The 23,233-nt window shown below is 43.7% G+C and overlaps 2 protein-coding genes and 1 pseudogene across 2 annotated transcripts; all 3 read right to left on the reverse strand.

Moving 5' to 3' along the window:
• Window positions 1-1,557: 1,557 nt before the first annotated feature.
• On the reverse strand, window positions 1,558-6,572 carry LOC123051228 (endo-1,4-beta-xylanase 5-like). Its single transcript, XM_044474043.1, has 7 exons — window positions 6,307-6,572; window positions 6,172-6,209; window positions 5,907-6,057; window positions 3,385-3,560; window positions 3,180-3,281; window positions 2,914-3,060; window positions 1,558-2,662 (listed from the first exon to the last, which is right to left on the reverse strand). Exons 1-7 carry the CDS (start codon window positions 6,563-6,565, stop codon window positions 1,676-1,678), a joined length of 1,860 nt encoding a protein of 619 aa, XP_044329978.1. The 5' UTR covers window positions 6,566-6,572; the 3' UTR covers window positions 1,558-1,675.
• A 1,787-nt stretch (window positions 6,573-8,359) lies between these two features.
• LOC123051229 (tyrosine-protein kinase JAK1-like) lies at window positions 8,360-14,919 on the reverse strand (annotated as a pseudogene).
• Window positions 14,920-21,736: 6,817 nt separating this feature from the next.
• LOC123048450 (proline-rich protein 4) lies at window positions 21,737-22,776 on the reverse strand. Its single transcript, XM_044471551.1, has one exon. The coding sequence runs from the start codon at window positions 22,689-22,691 to the stop codon at window positions 22,056-22,058; it is 636 nt and encodes a 211-aa protein (XP_044327486.1). The 5' UTR covers window positions 22,692-22,776; the 3' UTR covers window positions 21,737-22,055.
• Window positions 22,777-23,233: the final 457 nt, after the last annotated feature.

A 23,233-nucleotide genomic window follows, 5' to 3' on the forward strand; every position in this document is an offset into this window, starting at 1 on the left:
CGGCGCGGCGTCTTGACCGTTTTGGTCCTAACGGCGCCGTTTGCCTGGCCGTCATGCCACGTCGGCGTTTTCGGGGCCCACCTGTCGGAAAAGAGATCAAACGAGGCTAAACGGTTGTTCAGTGTTTTTTGCAACGAGTTAAGAGATTTTACGGTGTTTTCTGCAACGGATTAACGAGTTAGTAGTTTATTGCAAACCTAGCCACAAATGTGGTGGTTTCCTGCAATTGACTCCCCACTAGTAATGTCGGGTAAACCAACGGGGCCTATATTGTGCGTCCCCAAAAGGCCAAAACCACATACAGATACAGCTCGCGGCTTAACAGTGGAACAAGGACAAAGGATGGTATGGACTTTGTGGATCGTCCTGCTAACAGAATGATGGCCTAATAATCACCCACCGATTTGTCCTAACAAAATGATAGGCCAACAGTACAGTACAGAGACAGAGATGATGCTGGCTCTCCATGGATGCTGGAAGGCGTCCTCCCTGCGTTGCTACTCTGCACGCGTACCACTGTATGTGTAGATATCACACCGAAAGTAATTCCCTGGTTAGCAACGTCGAGTCAAACACTAACTTGCCTGTCATGGCAACGCCACTAACCAGCTACTGGTAGCACTTAGTTAGCAACTAGTTTATCCATGAACAACATAGCAACTGGTAGCTCTGCTAATTGCCAGCCGGTCTTTGGTTAGTCTCCTGTGGTCAGTGTGGCACTGCTGATGTGATGTATATCTACCTAATTAGCCGGTGGTAAGATCTTTGCACTAATTAACCAGTTAACCGTCCACGTTACAATCGAATTGTCTCTGCACCCTCGCTGGCTCTCCCTTTTGTTTCGTTGCAGTATAAATGCTGGATCGGTAGGCGCACCGACCGCACAGGCACACGGGGACGGGGACAAGGAAGTGATCACGGGAGAACTGGCCACCCGGTTACATACACTTGCTACCCGCCGGGCGCCTCTCAACATACCACCTCTTGGCTCTTGCACCTAGCTAAGCTAGTTATGGACTCTGCGGTGCCGGCGCCGCCTCTTATTCCTACTCGGACCAAGAAGGCGACCGCCCTGCTACTGCGCGCCTCGCTCGCTCCACATGCTTCCTCCGGTAAGTACTGCTCTCGATCCTGCAAGCCTATACTCAAGTACAGGTCGAGCTTACCTTTTTTTTTTGCGAATAACAGGTTGAGCTTACATTGATGCTATTATTAATTTCATCGACCTTGCAGCTTTTTTTTTAAAAAAAAAGAGAGACCCCCGACCTCTGCATCTGGACGATGCATACAACCACTTTATTAATTACTCATAAAAGACCGTACAAAGTAATACAGAAATAAGACTGAAGCCACCGTTTAGGCAACATCATCGACCATGCAGCTGACGGGGTTTGCTAAGCTTTCATTGACTGAAGTACGGATGGTGGACTGAAAGTGGGCCATAATTTAATTGCGTTTTTAAAACTCAAAACTTTTTGACTCTGGTACCATGTAAAACTGCACGTACCAGCCAGTTCATCCAAAAGCTTAAGCCGATGGGAAAAGATGGACTATGCATTTATATGTCAACACAATTGAATAAATACGGGTGGCATCTGATCTGCTACAAATCCATCTCAAGTTATAGTAAATACAAAAGCTCGTTCGGTACGTATACATGCATGATATGAATCAATCATGGCTGGAGACGAATGGTGATGTGCTTGGTGTCGTCGCTGCGGGCGAGCGAGAAGGTGCCCTCGGCGGAGGAGTTGAGGTAGGTGACGGACAACTTGTACTCCCCGAGGAAGGCGCTGAAGTTGAACGAGCCGCGGTCGTTGGTGGCGCCGAGCACCTCTCTGGTCTGCCACTCCCCGAGCAGCCGGTCCACGACGTCCCCGGCGGGCAGGTTGGTGAAGTTGCCGTCGGTGAGGCACATCTGATAGCAGGCGGCGCTGGCGTCCATGGCGGTCCAGAGCATGATCCCGTCCACGGACGGGTGCGCGAACCCCTCCCGCAGCACCTCCTCCAGGTACGCCGCCTGGGTCTTGGGGTCAAGGGCGTTGCTGATGTCGACCTCGGTGAGCCAGATGGGGAGGCGGAGCGTGCCGAGCTTGTCGAGCACGGCGCGAACGTAGGGGATATTTGGCTTCCCGAAGTGTGCCTCGAGGCCGATGCCCTCGAAGGTGACGCCGGCGTCGGCGAGCTGGCGGAGGCGGGAGACGTAGGAGTCGGCGCTGGAGCTGAGGTCGTCGCAGACCTCGACGACGTTGAAGTCGTTGAGGAAGAGGGTGGCGAGCGGGTCGGCGCGCTTGGCGGTGCGGAAGAAGTCGGTGGTGGCGTTGCGGCCGAGGCGGGACTCGTAGAAGTCGAAGTGGAGCATCTCGTTGCTCACGTCCCAGTGCACGAAGTCGCCCTTGTAGCGCGAGAGGAGGCTCTCGATGCGGCCCGCCACGGCGGCGCGGAGCTGGTCGGCGGAGGTGAGGTTCTTGACCCACCACGGGGTGTACTTGGGGTCCTCCCAGAAGATGTTGTGGCCGCGCGCCACCGCGTCGCTGGACTGCACGAACTGCAGCAGCTGGTCGGCGAGCGCGTAGTCCTCCTTCCCCGGCGCCGGCTCCGTCGCGTACCACTTGAGCTCGTTCTCGAACACCGCGGCGTTGAACCGCTTCCGGAACCAGTCCTGCACCAATGCAACGATCTTCGTTAGTTATTCCGACATTGATAAAAACGCGGTGATCATGGTATGATCGATGGCGTAGGAATAACTGATGGGCGTGGCTATATCTCAGTCGACCTAGACCTAGTCAAATCACAGAATATAAAAAGAAAAATGAAAAAGTTTGATTTCGTTTACGCGGATCTTCACGTAAGGTCGTACGAATAAAGCATCGCCTGAGACCTGATTAAGTTAAGATTTAGCAGTCCCGATACCTGATATGGCTTGTTGCCGAGTATGGTCTTGCTGATGGCGGAGCCGAAGGGGAAGTCCCTGCTCATCTGGCGCACGGCGACCTTGGCGCCCACGACACGGCCGCCACTGCTGTCCGACACGTGCACGTTCACAAAGCGTTTGCGGATCTGCCATGAAAATGGCAAAGAAGAGGTGTTATCAAACCATGAGTATTTGTGTGTATTTGTACAAATTCATGTGTGGGAACAAATTAAATTCAGTAGCAAACGTAGTGGCATTCCGTTACCAGCTGGATGCGGTCCTCCCGGTGCTGGCTCCACTGCTCCGGCGAGAACGGCTGCAGCGAGGCGCTTCTGATCGACACCATGGACGCATTTGCGGTTGCAGCCTGCAGAGAACGAACCGACAGATAAAATTGCATGAGCTGCCATTCGATCAGTTCTTCTTTATCTTATTAAGTTTACGGGTTCGTTCAAGCGGGCGGGCCTCGCCTGGAAATAGAGGACGGAGGTCTGCGACGGCGAGTTGAGGGTGAAGCCGCCCTTGAGGAAGGACCAGCAGTCGTTTCGCACCAGAGCCGTGCCCAGGCACTGTGATCCAGCGTTGTCTAGTGACAGGATCTTGGCCTTCACGTGGATAGTTCCTGGCCCGTTGAATTTCACCCAGCCTAGAAGATTGAAAATCATGGTGAACAAATGAACTTATGGCAACTTTAGTTGTAAAAACGTCAGAGCGGTGTTACTTCGAGCCACACGTGTGGCACTTGTTATTTAGGTATTTTTTTTCTTTCTGGTTTGATTCCCTCACATAGATGTGTAGACATGCACTAGACATACCCAAAATCTAAAGCATTGTTAAAAAAAATCAATATATTCACCATTAGATATATTTTAATAATGCATTTATTTAATGGCTGTTGATATTTTCTTTTAAATATTCTTGGCCAAACTTAGAAACAGCTGACTTTTAACTGAGTTGATGCGCTATCTATTTTGGGAATGGAGGGAGTGTGCAATGCACTAACGTCTGTACTGTACTGCCATGATGATACAGGTATAAATAGCTCATGATACAACCGAGTAGTACTACTAGTAGTAAAAAAGGTGTGCTCGTGGTGGAAAGAGCATGAGCACGCATGCCTTTGCTCAATCTGGGGCGCCGTCCACCCACCCAAATAGCCAATGAGCTCAATTCCCTCCCGCCACCGCCATGCATGCCCCGCCACCCTACACACACAAGGTAACAAAAGCTAGCGCTCATCTCGCTCGCCTGCTTCTCAGTGCTCTCTCCGCCTGTATGGATCTCACTCGATGCGTGGGCGTGGTCACAAGCACGCACGCACGCGTCCGCCCGCTCCCTACCATCGGAATGAATGAAGGAAACGATCGATCGAGCGCTGGTCCACGCGGTGTCGCGGCGCGCGCGCGCCACATGCACAGCAGCGATGCGCGTACTGTGCACCCATCCATCCTCCACCCACGGCGGCACGCGTGTGCATGCATGCGCAGGACGGCGGCTGGTGCGCTGAGCATACGACGTGCCTCATCTGCCCAGGCCGCCCGCCGCGCGCCCTCGTCGCCACCCCCACGTCTTGCCTCAAGCTTTGTCCCGCGCGCCCACCCCATACCTGTACCTGTATGCGCGCGCGCATGCGGCCGCGGGAGGAATCTCCGTCGCCGTCGTCGCCCCCACCACGTACCACTACCAGCACTCGATCGGTCGTCGCTGGCTATGGCTCCTTGCCTCGCCCGTCTTTCTCCGCGCCCGCTACCTCCTGCCCGTTCCTGCTGCTCGCATACCTAGCTGCCGCTTAATCATTCTCGATACAGGTCCAGCGAGAGCCTAGAGCCCAGATCCTTCTGCCCTCACTCCGTGATTGGATTCATTCCCTTGGATTGTCCGGTTCTCAGTCTTCCCGGTGTGTGTGGATGTATGTATGTGTGTGTGTGTTGGTAGTATTGGCCAAAATGAGGACAAGTCTAGGTGGACTGGACCTCTCAAATCTGATGACTATCTGGAAGTTACCTCCGAACTACAGTTCAGTAAACTGTGGACAGGGTTGGGTGGACTGGACCAATTGCAGTACAGATATTTCCACACTTTGGGTCCTCGCTTCTTTGTGTTTACTAATTACTATACATCTGAAATCTGACTGTCTGAACAAGCACGCATTTTTTCCCCTGAGCTGAACCAGACCAGTTCAGTAAAAGCTTTATGCATCTTACTGACATAACTGTAGGACCACGCAAGTGCTGTGCGCAAATTCTCACCTTCACACACCACACACTCCTTGAATTTGCAGAAAAAAATAAAACTGTTTGCAGAGTACGAAAAACACACTGCCGTAACCCTGAAAACTTTCTAGACTACTCATTGTCGATTTGGCAAATCCTATTGGATTTCAAGTTGAAAAAAATGCACGGATGTACAAAAACTCTGTTTTCCGACATGCGCATCTTCCTTCGAGACCATCCACGACCGGCCCTTGAGCGATGCGGCGGATGGGCTTGCATCCGCACTCAGCAAAGCTTACCGACAGAGTTATGCTGTGTTTTGTCTCAAAAAAAAAAGTTATGCTGTGTTTCGCCCAAGCAAGTTGTACATCTATTTTGAGGTTTTTTTTTCTTTTTTGAACTTGCGGATATGCTTTTCAAAAGGCATTTTCAGATTTGAAATGTCAAGTCTCTTTTCGCGTAGCTCGTCCCTGGAAATCTTCTACTTAGATCTCATCAAACTAAATTCCTTTCTTTTTTCTAGGACTAGGTGTTTTGACTTTTGACCCTCAAACTAAAGAAAAAGAATTTAGGGGAAAAGGACATGTCTGACTGACACGTTTTTCTCAAAAATTATTCTCACTCCTTTTCTACACATTCTCAATCAAGTTATTAACCTATTTAAGTAAGGATAATTAGCCATGCATATACATGGAGTGAGTCGCTCACAAAACAAGCAATTTCAGCAATGAAATTGGGAGCTGGGCTCCTTTTATCGAGAAAAGAAAAAAAAAACTCACATGAGAAGCTGTACGCCATGCCCGCAGACATGTTGTAGAGCACGAAGGAGGGCGAGTAGTTGCCTTCGTCCGCCGTCCTGAAGTCCTTGATCTTCTTGGCCCACCGCAGGATGCCGCCGTTGTACAGCGCAGGCTCAGGGTGGCCTTTGCACTGCAGAGCAAGAAAGAAGCAGCAGAAAAACGCCCGCGGTGAGTCGAGGACAGGGACGGACGAGGCCGAAGCAGAGATTTATTCCGAGAGATGGATGGAGACGGTGCGGCGTACCTCAGTGTAGGCCTTGTAGTCGTAGCGCAAACCGTCAGCTGCATGCACGCACGGAGGATGAGATTAAGTAGCATCAGTTTAAGCTCTGCCTCTGCACTTGAGCGTAGGCTTGCGGTGCCCGGAGGCGGTACTCACCGGAGGAGCCATGCGGAGCGAGCGAGGCGGCGAGCAGCAGCAGTGGCAGGAGGAGGAGCATGTTGTTGGGCTTGGTCCGAGGAGGAGGAGGAAGAGGCGACGCCGCCGCAGGCTCCATAACTTGGTGGCTAAGGTGCAAGAACTGCTCTGTTGAGAGCACAGGCAACCGGCCGGCGGGTAGCAAGCGTAACCGGGCGGGCAGTTCTCCCGTGATCCTTTCCTTGTCCCCGTGTGTGTGTTCGGTCGGTGCGCCTACCATACCGATCCAGCATTTATACAGCAACGAAACAACGAGCGAGCCAGCGAGGTAGTGGTAGCAGAGACAATTCGAACGTGGGTGATACTAAGTGGTTACTTAGTGCAACGATCTTACTGCTGATTAATTAGGTAGGTAGATGAACATGAGCAGGGCCGGACTAGCTAGCCAAGCCACACCTGCATAGCATAATTAGGCTGTGGGTTTGACTAGTTGCTGGAGTATGTTGCTACCTAGCTCATGGATAAACTAATGACTATCTTACGCTTGAGAGCTGCGACGTTGCTAACTATTTTACGCATGACAAGTATTTTTTGAACGGAGGGAGTAAGTGCTGCCAGTAGCTGGTTAGTGGCATTGCCATGACACGAAGTTAGTGTTTGACTCGGCAGTCATTAAGCTTACTACATGCACGTGGAGCTCAGCACTGTCCACGGAATTACTTTCGGTGCGATATCTGCACATACAGTGGTACGCGTGGAGAGTAGCAACGCAGGTGAGAGGCGATGGGCCGGCTGACCGACACCTCGCCGGAGAGCATGCATTATATTATACGGCTACGCACACTCGAGGTCAGTGTATAAAACCTGTCATCTATTCTCTGGGTATGGTATGCATGGAGAACCAGCATCGTCTCTGTGCTGTACTGTCAGCATATCATTTTGTTAGGACGACCGGTGGGTGATTAGGCTACCATTCTGTTAGGAGGACAAAGTCCATACCATCATTTGTCCTACCTCTACTGTTAAGCCGCGAGCTGTATGTGGTTTTGGCCTTTTGGGGGACGCACAATATATGTCCCGACATTTCTAGTGGGTGCCAGAAGGTCGGGACCCGGAACATGGAATGTTTTGACGGCAAAGTGATGAACAATCGTGCTGAATCAGTCTCCTGTTATTCGTGCTCTTTCCTACTGTACTGACTCGGTCAGGGACACTGCAGGGCGAGGCCGCAGCTACAATACATGGGCCCGTGTTTAGCCGGGAAGCATGCGTTCGGAAATTGCTAATGGAGCTCGAGCACAAGCTTTGGAAATTTCAAAAATTAACTGGTTTTACTATGAAAAAACGAATTACGAAAGCATGCACATAAAGGATGTACCCCCTCCGTTCCTAAATATAAGTCTTTGTAGAGATTTCACTATGGACCACGTACGGATGTATCTAAATGCATTTTAGAGTATAGATTCACTCATTTTGCTCCGTATGTGGTCCATAGTGAAATCTCTTCAAAGACTTATATTTACACCGCGAGTAACTTGTCCGGCTCGGTCCGGTCGCATGGAGCAAGCAGCTGATCTGGTCCCACGGAGCTCAAGAGATTTGGGGGCTACACTGCTCGCCTCGCTCCAGTTCATCAGCGATCCACGCCTACAATCCCAAGTAAATCTCATTCATCGCAAATTAATCAGTATTTATTTCCATGTCCATCCAAACCAATAATCGTCCTGTTCTCCATGCATCTTACCTAGAGTAGTTTTCTTGATTCCATCTACGAACCAGGCTTTAACTGGGTCCGATGATATGCGCTTAGTCCCTTTGGAACCCTTCAGTTTACCCCCAAACACGCATTTGTTTCGCCCATGCTGATGGCTGCAATAATCCTTCGAAAAGTTCAGGGATAGAAGAAGAAATGACACCAATACAATGTATTCAGAGACACATCCTGCACTCCAAACTGCTCCTGGTATGTAAGCAAAAATCCCAGCATCCCAATCGTATGAAGTCCAGCTTTGCAAACTGGCTAGCCATTCATCATGACAGTACCATAGTTCAGTTATGCAGAATTGCACAGAGCTGGTTAATGTTGACCTCACATTTTATTCACATGTACTACAGTGATATAAAGGGAGCAGAGGAAAGTGGCCAGGTAAATCAAGTGCAAGCCACTTGGATACCGTTCCTAACTCTCAAGCATCCTATCCTTTTTAAGCATTACAAGTCGCTCAACTACCGCCGCCATGTCGGGCCGATCTTCTACATCTTCTTTTAGGCACTCAATTGCCAGCTTGCCAATTTCTTCCAGGCAATAGATATCTTCTTCTTCAGTTGCGATCTCCTTGTCCATCATCGCCCTACCGCTCTTTTCTTTCTCACAAACTTTACGGAACTCCAAAATGAGGCTACAGTATTCGTCGTATACACTTGGCTTCCTGGTAATGAGTTCTAAGAGAATCGCCCCAAAGCTGTAGACGTCGCTTTTTTCTGTCAGTTGCCCGGTTTTAAGGAACACTGGGTCAACGTAAGCCATGTCCCCAGCTACAATCTTGCCGAAATAATATTCCTCTCTAAGCAGCTTCCATAACCCGAAATCTGAGATTTTCGGTACGAACTTGTCATCCAGAAGTATGTTGTCCGGCTTGACATCACCGTGCCGTATGGCTTGATTTCCATAGGAGTGCATGTATGTTAAGCCTTGTGCAGTTCCAATTGCAATATGCAGACGCAGGTCTAAGGGGAGCTTTTGGTTTCTGCTGTTGCCATGAAGAATGTCTTGAAGACTTCCTTTGCCAGCAAACTCATACACCAACATTGGAACATCCACCTCCAGGCAGCAACCGATGAGGTTGAGAATATTCACGTGCATCATATGTGTCTGGATCTCTATTTGCTCGATAAACTGCTCCTTTAAAGCTTCAGTTACCTTGACAGAGGACATAACTGCCACTGCGGTGTTCTCAGGAAGGGTTCCTTTGCAGACTTTACCAAAGCTTCCGACCGAAAGAAACTCTGAGTTGTTGTTGGTGATTTTTCTTAGTTCGCTTTTTGTGAAAATGTATAGTCCCTTGACATTCTGCAGTACTGGACCTCCATTCCTTTTGAAATTTGTGTGCGCATTCCTACTGAAGATGCCCAAACTGTTCAAGTTGAAGAACACGGTAGAGTTAGAGCTGGAAATCCTTTCGCTTTGTGTTGTGTTGTTGTCTTGTTTTCCCCACAATGTCCAGTGACCTGCCGTTTTTTCTTGACCCTTCTGGCAACGAGCTTTTATTAGCATCCGAAGACGTTCTGCAACATCTTCCATTCGAGGGCGTTTGCTCATCTCCATTCTGAGGCACTCAGCTGCTAGATTTACAATCTTGTCAAGAACCTTAATGTTGCTCGACTGTGCTATATCAGCATCGAACATCTCTCTTGCCTTCGTTCCTTTTCGAACAGCTTGGACGAAAGTTTCTATGAGGCCCATGCTCCCGTTTTCATATGCCTTTTTTCTCGTGACTAGTTCTACTAAAACGACCCCAAAACTGTAAACATCACTCTTCGGATCGATGCACCCAGTCTTAGCAAACAACGGATCAAGGTAACCTATGCTGCCTATTACATTCACTGTGTATTGAGTGCTGTCCTTGGAAAACATTCTGGATATCCCGAAGTCGTATAATTTCGCACCAAAGTTATCATCTAAAAGGATGTTACCAGGCTTGAAATCACCATGAATGGTTGGTGGACACATGGAAGAATGCATGTAGCTTAATGCCTTTGCACAGTCTAGAGCAATACCCAACCTTTGATCTAAAGAAATGGGATAGTCTTTGCAACCGAGAACTTCTCTGAGGCTTCCTCCGGAGATGTACTCGGTGATCATCATTAAAGCATTTTTCCTCTGAACAGTAGCCCAAGAGCCTAACAACGTTCTTGTGGTTGATTTGGCAATGTATGATTATTTCCTTGGCAAAATGTTCCTTCATATCTGTGAGTGGAATCTTGACTGCAACCTGAGTACAATCGTCAAGAACGCCAAGGTAAACTTCTCCAAAGCTACCTTTGCCAATGAGAGTGCTATAGTTGTCAGTGATCCTTTTAATCTCAGCCTCTGTGAACTTGTTTAGACCATCAATGTTGAATGATCTCCAGTTTACGTTTTCATCCTCTTGGATGAGGTCTGCAGGCTTGACCTTCTTGTGACTCTAACAAAGAAGATTATACTGTTATATTGTAGGGAGATCAAGAAAAGTGGAAGAGAAGTATAATTTACAAAAGGTCTCCAACACGATGTTATCTGTTGCACGTGACGTCTAATAAGTAAACTTCTTTCTTGAGACCATTCAGTAAACCAACCTGCTCAGCTGATGAACTGTTGATACCAATTTTGTCTGAATAGTCCACAATTCCTGTTTTATCAAGCCTATCGCTTATGTCCCCTGTATTTGGTCTCTTCTTCGGGTCCAAGTCCAAACATTCTGTCCCTATTTTAGTGCATACTCTTACTTGTTCCAACTGTGTATCTCCCTCTAATGACTCCAGTCGATCCATCCAACTTGCAGCTACCTGATTCATCCAACTTGCAACTACCTACACAGTTGCAATCATGAGTTAATTAGTATTTAATAACTAACACCGTTCCCCAAACAACAGCGTGGGGAACAACTTTTTTGGGTTTCACGTACATACTCCCTCTGTCCCGTGAAAAGTGTACGTTTGGCTTTAAAATTTGTCCACAAAAGAGTGTACATCTATCTTCCAGGTTCGGCTCCTCTACAGTTGTGTTGTTACTGTACCGGTACAGTAGGTAGTAGAATCTGCCGTTCAAATCAAATCGGAAGGCTCTTCTTTCTTCCAGCCTTCCGATTGGTTTCCTTAATTTTTACATGGTTTCCTTAATTTTTACATGGTTCCTTTAATCAAAATAGCATTCTACACATGGTTTCCTTAATTTTTACATGCACTTAGGTCATTGGGGGTAGGATAATTAAAGAGGAAAGAGATGGTGGCTTGCACCTTTCCAATGCTTTTTTACTCCAATCCATAATTTGTCCTAACATTTCTATATGTACATTTTTCACCGGACGGAGGGAGTATATATTTACATATTGTTTGCAAGAAGGCCATATTAACAGCCAAACGAGTCAACTGTATGTAATTTGAGATCACAACACATAATTAAAGGTCAGATCAAAAGCGATACAATTAATGTTTTGTTATTTACAAATAATTAATTATCTCACTTTTGATCTTACATACTTATACAACATCAAGGCTCCAACTTCCAGCTGGGTTATTTTTTCAATTATTTGTGATGAAAAAAAGGGTCATCTGCGATGTTTCCTGACAAAATTATATGATGAATATTTCGTGTCATGGTAGATGAAACTATGATAAGGGGAAAATTTCTCGATGTACTTTTGCGAGTCATGTTACATGAAGAAAATTCTGATGCAAAAATTTCGTCACAAAATATATCTAGTGATACAGAGATTTTGTTTCGTGATGATTCACTATGCATAGTTTCTTGTAGTGGGTGTCTAGAAAACGGGATCAATTTACTTCCACCAAAAATATGCATACCTATAGTGCTATATGATGGAGTCCTAGACTAGGGGGTACTCATCACGTCGTCTCCCGACCAGGTGGGTCTAGCCGAGGACCACCATGGCGGTTCACCAATGGGCCACTTTGGGCAGCCCATGATGCATAGAAGGAAGATTCCACAAGACTTGGCGCACAAGAAGAGGACTCTTCTAAACCCTAGGCCTCCGGTGCATTATATAAACCGAGGCCAGGCTAGTCAATAGAGGATTACAAAGTAGATCAACAATCTCATGGTAGATACCTGTACTCTGTACTATACCTCATATCTATACAATCAAAAGCAGGACGTAGGGTACATTATCTCTTCGAGAGAGCCCAAATATGGGTAAAATCCTGTGTCCATGTTACCATCGCTCTAAGACGCCTAGCTTAGGGCCCCTACCTCGAGATATGTTGGATTTAGCACCTATACTATACTACTTACAAGAAGAATGATTTTTGTGAAAACCAACCAATGTTAAACGTCCATAATATCAAATCTGATGGGGGCAAGAAAGAAAACCTGGAACCTTAGCCTCTAATGACTTCACTAAAGGGTTAATCACATACTTCTTTATCCTATTTATGTATTCTAAGAAAAACGTTGTGTTAGTTTATTTATTTAGCAAGGTGGAGTTAATATTGTGAATGTGCTAAGTTCATAATAAACCAAATAAAATGCAAGGATGATTTTTGAATTGGTGAAAGTACATTTTGGGTGGAGTAGTCAATATATCAAAACCGTGCATCACATGTATAGTTGTATATGTTTGGTAGTAGTAGGAAATCAAAATCACATAGCTTGGTAACAATGAGTATTTAAAGTAAAGTGTCAAAATGTTGTTATTTGAAGCATCTTAAGAATGTACATTTTCAAGGAAGTGTACATGTGCAATGCACAATCCAAGAGAATGTACCAATATATGTAGAAGATCACATCTAAATTGAATTTAACTTCGTAAAAGGTATTTCTTCTCTCACTAACCACACAGATGATTTCACAAGCATGAGATTAAGATATAATTATAGCAAACTTAAATCGTGAGTGGTTGCTGAAAGTATATATGGATGGGTCGGATCAAAATGCCCTACCACCTTGTATTTGTATTAGTGCTAATGGGGGAGATATATTTGCTAAACTAGAGTGTAAAACATTGATTTAACAATATTTCCTTCGACTAACTTGGAGGATAGCATAACTTGTTGTTACCTTCTCATCTTCTTGATAACTCTTCTCTCCTGTCAGTATCTCCATGATTATGACGCCTAGGCTATATATATCTAACTTGTATGTGATTTGTCCACTCAGGAGTTCCGGAGCAAAATATCCTCTGTTGCAAGATTTATGAAGTCTGATTGATGAATGTGCAAATAAATTGTATAATAGTTTTTGCCACCAAAGAGAAGAATAACTTTTAAGAGGCTTGCTTACCGTGATAGAAATATTTGTTCAGTGAATGCACTTGTTTGCCCTTCCTCGAAACACCTTGATAGACCAAAATCAGTAATTTTAGGTACCATGTGATCATCTAAAAGTATATTAGCGGGCTTGAGGTCCAAATGAAGAATGCACTTCTGATGAAGATAATGTAGCCCCTCGCATATTCCCCTGATTATTCGATAGCGCTCTCTCCATTCAAGTCCAGTAGATACATCTGAAGAGGAGGTGGCAGGTTTTTTCAAATAGTCATATTTAATTTTTATCGATATTGATATTGTAATGTAAATCTAGGAATGCAAAGTACAGAACATGCTAAGTAGTCAAATAACCTACAATAGAGTAAATAAATATTGACAGAAATACAAATTGAGCATCGATCCTACCGGTAATATGCTTATCAAGACTCCCTTTGGGCACATGCTCAGAGCAAAGCAGCCAGTTTCGTCGATCTGACATGACAAGCTTTCCCTTGTAGTCTTCCATTTCCCCTTGTGTCTCAGCGCAATACCCCAAGAAACGTACTATGTTCTCATGCTTAGCCTTCATCAAGCATTTAACCTCTTGGTGGAATTTATTCTCGCGGATATTGTATGTGTTGGATAGCTTCTTGACAGCGACCATGTATTTTCCAACCATCCCCTGTGGTGACAATATGCATTGTCAGCTTCGTGTGTGTCTGGCCCTGCACATACCAAAATGCTATTTACCTTATAAACCACTGCAAACCCTCCGATGCCGATTTGGTTATCAGGAGAGAAACGGTTCGTGATGTCCTCCAATAGTGATACTGGCAGTTTCACGGGCTCTGCATTTTTATCAACCAGCAAGCGCTCCAGGATGGCGTGTTTACTGTTGCCTTCGGGATCCATTCGCAATCTCCTGAATCGAGAGCAATGCCGTTATTTAGGCTTATAGTACATCTTAGTACATTATTGACGCCGACTGTTGAGGAAATTAAACTGCACGTGAACAGCATGCACCATGTAATTGTACTTTGTCATTCCGATGACCAAACACCCTTAAATGGCAGTATTGCTCTGCTTGAAGACTGAAAGTTTCAGTCCAACTTCACTACTTACTGTATTTCAGCAAAAATGATAGACTTACAAATCTCCGGCGCCGAGATGAATGAGCCGGACAGTTTACCGTTGACCAAGAGACTAGCTGATTACCGTGGGCTAAGAACACCGGCAGATCAGATCTAGCGCATCCGGCGCAACAGAAAGAGAGAGAGACAGAGAGCGGCCAGCGAGATCGATGTAGCTATGGAAACTGATTAAGGAATAGCTACCTCGGCAAGCAAGTTGATTGCCCGATCTTCGCCGGCGCAAGAGCGGCCGCCGTCGACCGTCGTCCTCAACGCCCAGCTAATAATTAATCATGGGACCAAATAGTAAGAGTGAGTAATACATCATACTGGAGGAGCATACCTTGGCTAGACGACGGGGCGGCCAATCAAGCAATCCTTGAGATGATTAGACGACCGAGCTTGTAACTGCGGCTGCTCTCCCTTCCTCCGGTTCGACGACCTTCCTTCCCCGGCAACGCCTCCAGGCTCCAGCTAATTCGACTAATTCGTACTGCACTACTGCTACATGTATTTTCTATGTTCTACTTGCAGCTAGTATAATACTCTTGCCAGTGGCGCGAGACTAGTTTAATGACCCACAATAATTGAGCAACCAAAACACATGGTATGCTGGGGCGGCGGGTGTAATCCATATATATAACTAGATGACACCCCGCACGTTTCAAGATCTCATGGCAAAATATCATAACACGAGCTCGTCGGAGAAAAACAATAACATGATCTCTCGGCTTATCCTAACGATTCTACAACACTCCACAAATTTCGGATCAGATCTTGGAGTGACACTGAAGAAAAAGTGAAAAACCAAAATCTCATCTATTTTCTCACCTTTTCTTTGGCTGACCTCGGTTACAGACTTACAGTTGGCGCAACTTCTCACCATTGAATCCGACGATGTGTAGGTCGTCGTAGCTCCTCCCCATAAAATCCGGCGGTGGTGGGAGTTAGAGAAGTTAGATGATGCGTCGTTACCAAGGAGCAGCAAAGAGGTGAACATGTGTGTGGAGCTCGGTCGCAAACCATATGGAATGCTGCAGTGGCACATGTCATCACAGCTCCTCGCCGTTGAATCCAGCGGTGGCAGGGCTTGGTGAGGTTGGATCCAGCCGTCACCGGGATAGCGGAGAGGTGAAGGTAACTGCACAACAGATGGCTCGGGAAAGGGACATGGGAGAGAAATAAAAGATGGAGAGAGCAACCAGATCGTCGAAGAAGATTAGACTTAAACCTTGGTGGGCTAGGGATACCACTGTCCTTTTAACCATCCAACCACAGGTTGGTTTGCTCTCGTCTTCCCTTTTCTACGGACAAACAAAACCTGAAAAAGCATGTGGACGAGTTTCTTCACATCTTGTGCAGTCAACGTAAGATAACTTGCTTTGTTAATAGAGGAAATTCTAAACAAAAATTATGTGAGGTGTATTCTATTTAGAAGCCTTTCCAAGGAAAAATTAGTACAAAAGATTAAAAGATGAATGCAGAGTCAGAATTAGGCTGGGATGCACACATGGTAAGAACACTAGCTATGCGTATTGTGACATTAGCAATTTATATCATAGTGGAAGCAAGATTAATAAAAGGGAGCATTCTTCGTCATTCACATTGTTGTTATAATAAGTCATAAATTGTTGTGTTCTGTAAACATCTTCTACAGTCATCTTATTTCTAGATAATGTCAAAGTCATGAACAACTATGTCTAGAACATTGGGTAAACATGACGAACATTTGTTTATTCAAAAAAATACATGGTGAACTGTTTGTTAATATTGTGCACACTTCTTAATTATGCGATGAAAACTATTAAAAACATACATGATAATTTATTTTTAAATACACGATGAACATTTTTAAATAAGTGATGACCTATTTTGAATCCACAAAGAATTTTTCTAAAACACATGATGGACATTTTTATAACACATGACGAACATATTTCGATACATGACGAACATGTTTTGCACAAATGATGAGCATTTTATAAAAAAAAGTTTCACCTAGCTACAAAATGTTTCTCCACTTTCAAAAAATATTCCAGAAAATGTAAAAACATTATTTATGTAATATTATCACTTTCTTAAAGAAAGATTCGTACTTTTATAGATAAAAAACATAGATAAAACCTCAGTGAACTATAACGAACGGAGAGAAAAAATTCACAAAACCCCACATGCGCGCGTGTTTTGTTGACTAAGCGTCAAATAGAGGGAACGCCTATGTCTGGCTTGACGCAAGACGTAGGACAGCCTCGCCTAAAGGCGACCGCGGGATGAGCCGGCCCAGGCATGCGAGGCCACAGCCTACTTTTTTTCATTTGTTTTTCCTTTACTTTTTACATTACAAACTATTCAATATACATATAGTAAAAAAGACTTTAATAAAACATTAAAAAAATAGTAATCAAGCATTTGAAAAATGTTAAATATGTATAGAAAAATGTTTCTCATGTATACGAAAAAAGTGTACACACAATATACAGTGTTTATAAAAAATTTGATAATGTATTTAATAAATTCTAATCAAGCATTTGAAAAAGTGGTAATCATATATTTTAAAAATATTAATCTACAATTTCAGAAATGTTAAATGTGTATAGAAAGAATGTTTCCAACGAAAAAATATATAATGTATATGAAAAATGTCACGTATTTAAAAAATTAATCAAGCATTTAAGAAATGTTAATCAAGTATTTGAAAAATCTTAATGAAGTATTTGAAAATGTTAAATGTGTATAGAAAAAATGTTTCCGATGTATACAAAAAATATACAATGTGTATGAAAAGAATGTTTATCATGTATTTAAAAATGTTAAGGTGTATAAAAACATAGATTATGTACTTAAAAAATTCTAAGCATTTATTAACATATTCATCATCTGTTTATTATTTTGTTAATGGCAATATTCCTTTTTTTCACACACAATCTATATTTTTCATATACATCAGAAACACTTTTATATACATGTTTAAATTTTTTAAATATAGAATTAACTTTTGTAAAAATATATGTTTTCTGGTGTCTACATTTATTTAATGTACGTTAGACAATGTTTTTCTATACATCAGAACTATTTTTTTATTCACGTTTAACATTTTGAAAATACATGATCAACCTTTTTTTATTCATGTTTAACATTTCAAAAGTAAATTTTTCGGCTTTCTTCTTGTCCTTTTTCTTTGGTTGCTTTTCGGTTTTCCATTCCTGTTCATTTTGTTTTCCCCTAAAAGAAAAAACTAGGACCGGCAGTATGAATGCATGCTTTCTAGTAGCTGCCATTTGTTTATGACGTGAGTGCCGTCAGTTGTTTATGAAAAATCCAATTGCACAATTGCCTCAATTTATCTTCAATTTCAGTTCACAGATCTGAAAATGGAGTGGAAGTAATGGCAAAATCACATTGTCCTTATCATGTCAATCGTCTCGAAAGCTGGAGTGTACTTCGGTTGATAAATCGACTTGTTTAAATAAATTACTTGATTCATAAGAAGTGGTTAGGCTTCTGCAGGTCGGCGGAGGCGGAGGCGGCGACCGCGGCAACGGGGTGATCGAGCGTGCGGTCGGGGCGGCGTAGCTTAGTCTGGAGAGAAAGCTTGTTCAGTTCATCTGCTCGTCTTTGAGGGTGCTTGCTGCCGTCAAAATTCAGTCTGCGTTCCGTGGTTTTTTGGTAATACATCTTGTTCTTGCGACAATTTATGTTCGCCAGCTTAACCCTTGTCCTGTCTTGATTGTGTGCTGATTGTGCAGGCCAAGAAGGCACACCGGGGCTTAAAATCAGTGGTGAGGTTACAACAATGCGGAATTCGTTCGTACATGTATAAATTTGTCGTTGTAACAAAAATGATGTACTAATCACAGACTTCGTTTGTACTATTATTTTATAGACAATCCTGAGAATAGAAATTGAGTCTAATTAAATTAAATATTTATATTTTACACATGTTTATAAGTCATTATTAACTGCCAATGATTACTTACTTTTATATTTACTTACGATAATTATGCTTAATATAAATCATAGTATTTTCTGCTAAGTTATAATGTGTGTCATTAAAATATGTGCACGCCCTACACTAAATTTGATTAGTTTCTTTCTATTCAATAGATTGCACCATAAAATAATACTTAAACTCAACCCCTCTAACCATAAGAAAATAGAATACATAAAATTGCATGTTTCATGGATTAAGTTGTGACACTCACATGACCATAGTATATACGTATATCTCTCTCGGTGTGTCTTTAAAAATCAGAAATATCCTAATAGCGGCTTCTAGTAAACTATTAGGTATACATAGAGAGAGAAAAAAAATATCTCGTAGATATGTTTACAACATCCCAAATCCTTGGCCACATCTCACATCTTCGTCGCATCTCGCATGTGGATCGTGCATGGATGTACCTACCGGGATCGTGGAACCTGGAGGCAACATCATATTATGACTTTGATTTGGTGGTAGAAATTGGATAAGTCGTTCTAAGTTTCTGGCTGCGGTTCGATTGGAAACATTAGTATCCTAGTATGCATTGTGACCAACTGCTCAAGTGAGATTCTTGTGTCATCTATGTGGAGATAAAATCGATCTAATCTTGTCTATTTACATACCGGTAATGGTTGAACTTGAAACTATGTGAGGAATTGTGGAGAATTATTGCGTAAACGTGAATTAAAAGCTCTGACTGTTAGCTGTTGTGCAAGAAAATCGAAGCCCTGCTTTGTCCCTAGTAGTGATATTTTGCTCGTATGAAGAATTTGTGATGAGTTAGTGAGTTGTGAGTGACACAAGTGTATCTTAGTTTTTTTCTTGTTTTATTAACAACATTTATGTTCCTTGTTCATGTGCTCTATGCTTCTTATTGCAGTTGTTCGATCTTTTGCTGATACAAATATTTGAGCTGATATTTTGCATTCTTTACGGTGCCAACCAAAGCCTGGATCAAACAACAGTTCACCTTTGAAGCTCTCAGTGTCTTTGATGGGTCACATTAAAGCAGTCAATTGTGTGGACTGGTCACCGGGCCATGGTATGTAGGTATTTTCTGTACTTTGATTTGCTTTTTTTTTTGCTTGGACTTATGTTTACCAAATTATAAGTAAACACACTTAGAAATGACATGTGTAAGGCGCTCTCTAGGATTATGTGTTACATTTTCTTTGCAGGATTCTTGCTTTCTGGTTTTTGATTCACAATAAATGTTATATTATGAGCAATCGGTCGTCTAACATGATATGAGTATGGATATTAACTAGTGAACAAAGGACATCCAATACATGTCGTGATAATGACATCATTTCTAAATTTAATGATATAAACCTCGCAAAGTATGTGTAGATATCAATTGCTATACTCACTCTATTATTCCATTCTCTTCTCTCACTAGGAAAAAGTCTAATAATGTTCACTATACACAAGAACAAAGCTGTAAAGATTCTAACAGATCTGCAAATGTTTTATCCGATTCATGATCATATATAAAAATCACGCACGATTTCTCAAATTCACGAGCAATTTTCGAATCCATGGACTTTCAAATACATGAATAATTTTTGAACTAGGGGAACAATTTTACAATTCATGAACATTTTCTGAAATTCAAGAAAATTTTCAATTTATGAACAATTTAAATCATATAATATTTTGAAATTTTGAAGCACTTTCAGAAATGCGCAAACATATGATTATTTTGTGAACATTTTATGAACCGATGACTATTTTTGAATTGAAAATTATTATTATTATTTTGGGAACTCTTTTTGGAATTCGTGAACATTTTTGGATATTCGGATTGTTTTATTATATTTCATGAACAATAATTTGAATTCAGAAACATGGGTTTTTGAACAGAATATTTTTAAGTTCTTGAAGTTTTGTGAAATTCAGAATATTTTTTAAATCCCAATTTTTTTTGTAGAATTACCAGTTCATGAACATTTTTTGCAATTGAGAAAGAACAAAAGTACAAAAGCAAAAAAAAAAAAACGTGGCTCACCCTGCATATGGGCCGGCCCAAAAGCACGCGTTGGGGGTGGGGGAGCACTTAAACCTGATTATATGGCGGGCTGGGCCGGGTTTCGGGTTGGGCTTGAAAAAGCCAGAAACCCAAACTTCAAGCCCCAAGCAGGTCCAAAGCCCGAAAGTACACACTTTCTCAAGTTCGAGCCTCGCCCAAATATAGGCCCGAAGCCCGAAAGTCTAGCCCAAATGTTGTTTCTCAATGTTTTACGTGTAAGCCCGACCTGAATTCTGAAAGCCCAACCAAATACTATTTCTCAGTATTGTTACGAAAGCCTAAGCCTAGCCGAAATGTACTTTGGGTTGCAAAACAAGGCCCGAGCTCAGCCTGTATTTTTCAGGCCAAGCTCGGGCCGGGCTACCCACAGGTTTAGGTGCATGTTTCCTCACTTTTCCCCGCGTAGGTCAGGGAATAGGAGGTCTCCGGCAAATACGCACACACGTCAAATGGATGCGAAGACAGTCACAAGCAAGGTGACTTGGGCAGGCCAGCTAGGGGTGTTGTTTCGTTTGCTGGTTCCTGCTGTGTTGTTTTGCCTGGTTTTTGTGTTTGGCTTCTGAACTGTTTGTTTTTTTCTTGCTTGGATTGTCCATTCTTTCCCTTTATTTCTTTTTTTTTTCATTGTCCATTTTTCCTCTTTTGTTGTTCTTTTACTCTATGCATTTTCTCCCCCCCCCCCCCTGTGTATGAACATTAGTCCTTTGTGTTTGAGCGTTTTTGAATAATACAAGGTGATTTTTTTGACAATTCATGGTGAATATTTTTCTAATACACAATGAATATTTTTAGTTCATTTTTAAAATATGTTTATATTTTTTAAATACATAATGAGATTTTTTTACTTTTAAAAGTACACGGTTAAGCTTATTAATACATGATGAACATTTCTGAAACATGGTGAAAATTTTCATTTATGCACAATTAACATTTTTTTAATTACGCGATGACAACTTTTAAATACATGATAATTCATTGTTAAATACAGGATGAACTTTTTAAAATTAATGGCAAACCTTTTAAATTCACGATCAACATTTATAAGATACATGGCGAACAATTTTGCAATACGCAAGAAACAATTTAAATTCACGGTTATCATGTTTTGAAGACATGATGAACATTTTTTAAAAGCCTCACTTATCTAGAAAAAATGTTCATAAATCAACTTGTTCATCCTAAGAGAAAAAACTACGACCAGCGGTATGAATGCATTGCACACGCCTGAATTTCTCTTCAGTTTCAGTTCACGGATCTGAAAATTGACTTGAAGTAATGGCAAAATCACAGTGTCCTTATCATGTCCATTGCCTCGAACAGCTGCAGTTGTTCGGTTGACAAATCGACTTGTTTAAATTAGTTGATTCATAATAACTTGTTATACAAAATACACACTGAAATTACAAAATCTTGATAAAGCAAGCAACACACAAACCACCCCCTCATACTCGCCTGATACACTCGTAGTACATGACTGTTATTCTGAACCCTCAATTCTGTAATGCACATAGTAAAACGGAGCAGCGAATGGCGGAGCACCAAACAATTCCCACGCATGCAACGCATCATAAATAGCAACGACGTCGATCACTCACTGACCATGAACCGGCCGGTGATAGATTTCAGTGCCGGGCTGGACGTACGGTGGCTGATCTGAGACTCTGAGTCAGTGGTGTCCGTGGTATCCACCGTCGCCGCCGCCGGCGTAGGCGGGCGTGGGAGGGACAGGGTGGTAGTCCGGGTGGGGCTGCGGCTTGGGCTCCGGCTTGGGCACGGGGCCGTAGTCCGGGTGGGGCTGGGGCTTGGGCTCCGGCTTGGGCGGCACGGGCTTCTTATGGTGGAAGTGCTCAATGATGTGCTTCTTGATCGGCCCGCACAGGGTCATGGACGCGCACTCGGGCGACGCCGCGGACGACGTGGCGGTGTTCTCGCCGGCGACGACGCCGTAGGTTGTGCCGTCAGACACCGGCACGATCTTGGACGGCTCCTGGCCGGGGCACGGCGCGTTGGAGGCGGCGCTGTGGAGCTGAGCGACGCAGTCGGCGCCATGAAGGTCAGAAGCGAGGGGCACGCTGAAGGCGCCGGTGCCGTCGAGGGCGCCCACGGCCTTGCTCTCGTACTCGCCGGCGCTGTTCTTGCACTTGATCGCCACCTGCAGAGCCTTGAAGGCTTCCTCGGCCTTCATGTTCTTCCTGGTGCAGTCGGCGCATTTGGCCAGGCCGACGACCACGGACGCCGCCTCCGCATTGGCGACGGCGATGGCCAGCAGGACGCAGAGGGCGAGTGCTCTCGGAGCCGCCATGCTTGAACCTCTGGATCGAACTACTGCCACTTGCTGGTGTGAAGTGGCTGCTCGATCGATGGATGGACGAGTGGATGGAACAGGCGACGCATGGCTTTTATAGGCCTCTGTATTGATCGACACAGCTCGAATGCTCAACTGGCCGATCTGTCTGCAAGCGCAGAAGAAGAAGGGTGGCCGGCGGGCGCAGTGAAGCGAGACAACGAGAGATGAGCTAATTCGCTTTCGGCGCGCCGAAGTTCCCGATGGCGAATTAATACCGATCGTCGTTTAGATCCACGTCATTGTTCAGCTGGTGATTTATTTAAAATATACAAACAGGTCACGAATATAAAAATACATTAATATTGCAAAGATAGCAGTTGCATCCAGCCTCTGCAACAACGTCATGACGTAAAGACATTACGGATGCATACAACCTAAAGATAAAAAGAAGAAGAAGGAAAAAAGAAAGATCCTGCTAAAGTGATTAATTCTTTGTAGCTGCAGCACTGATCATCACCTAGACAACATCTGAAGTCCAAATTCTTCAAAAGCGACGC

Source organism: Triticum aestivum, chromosome 2D (genome assembly GCF_018294505.1).
Source record: "Triticum aestivum cultivar Chinese Spring chromosome 2D, IWGSC CS RefSeq v2.1, whole genome shotgun sequence".
Taxonomy (NCBI): Eukaryota; Viridiplantae; Streptophyta; class Magnoliopsida; order Poales; family Poaceae; genus Triticum; species Triticum aestivum.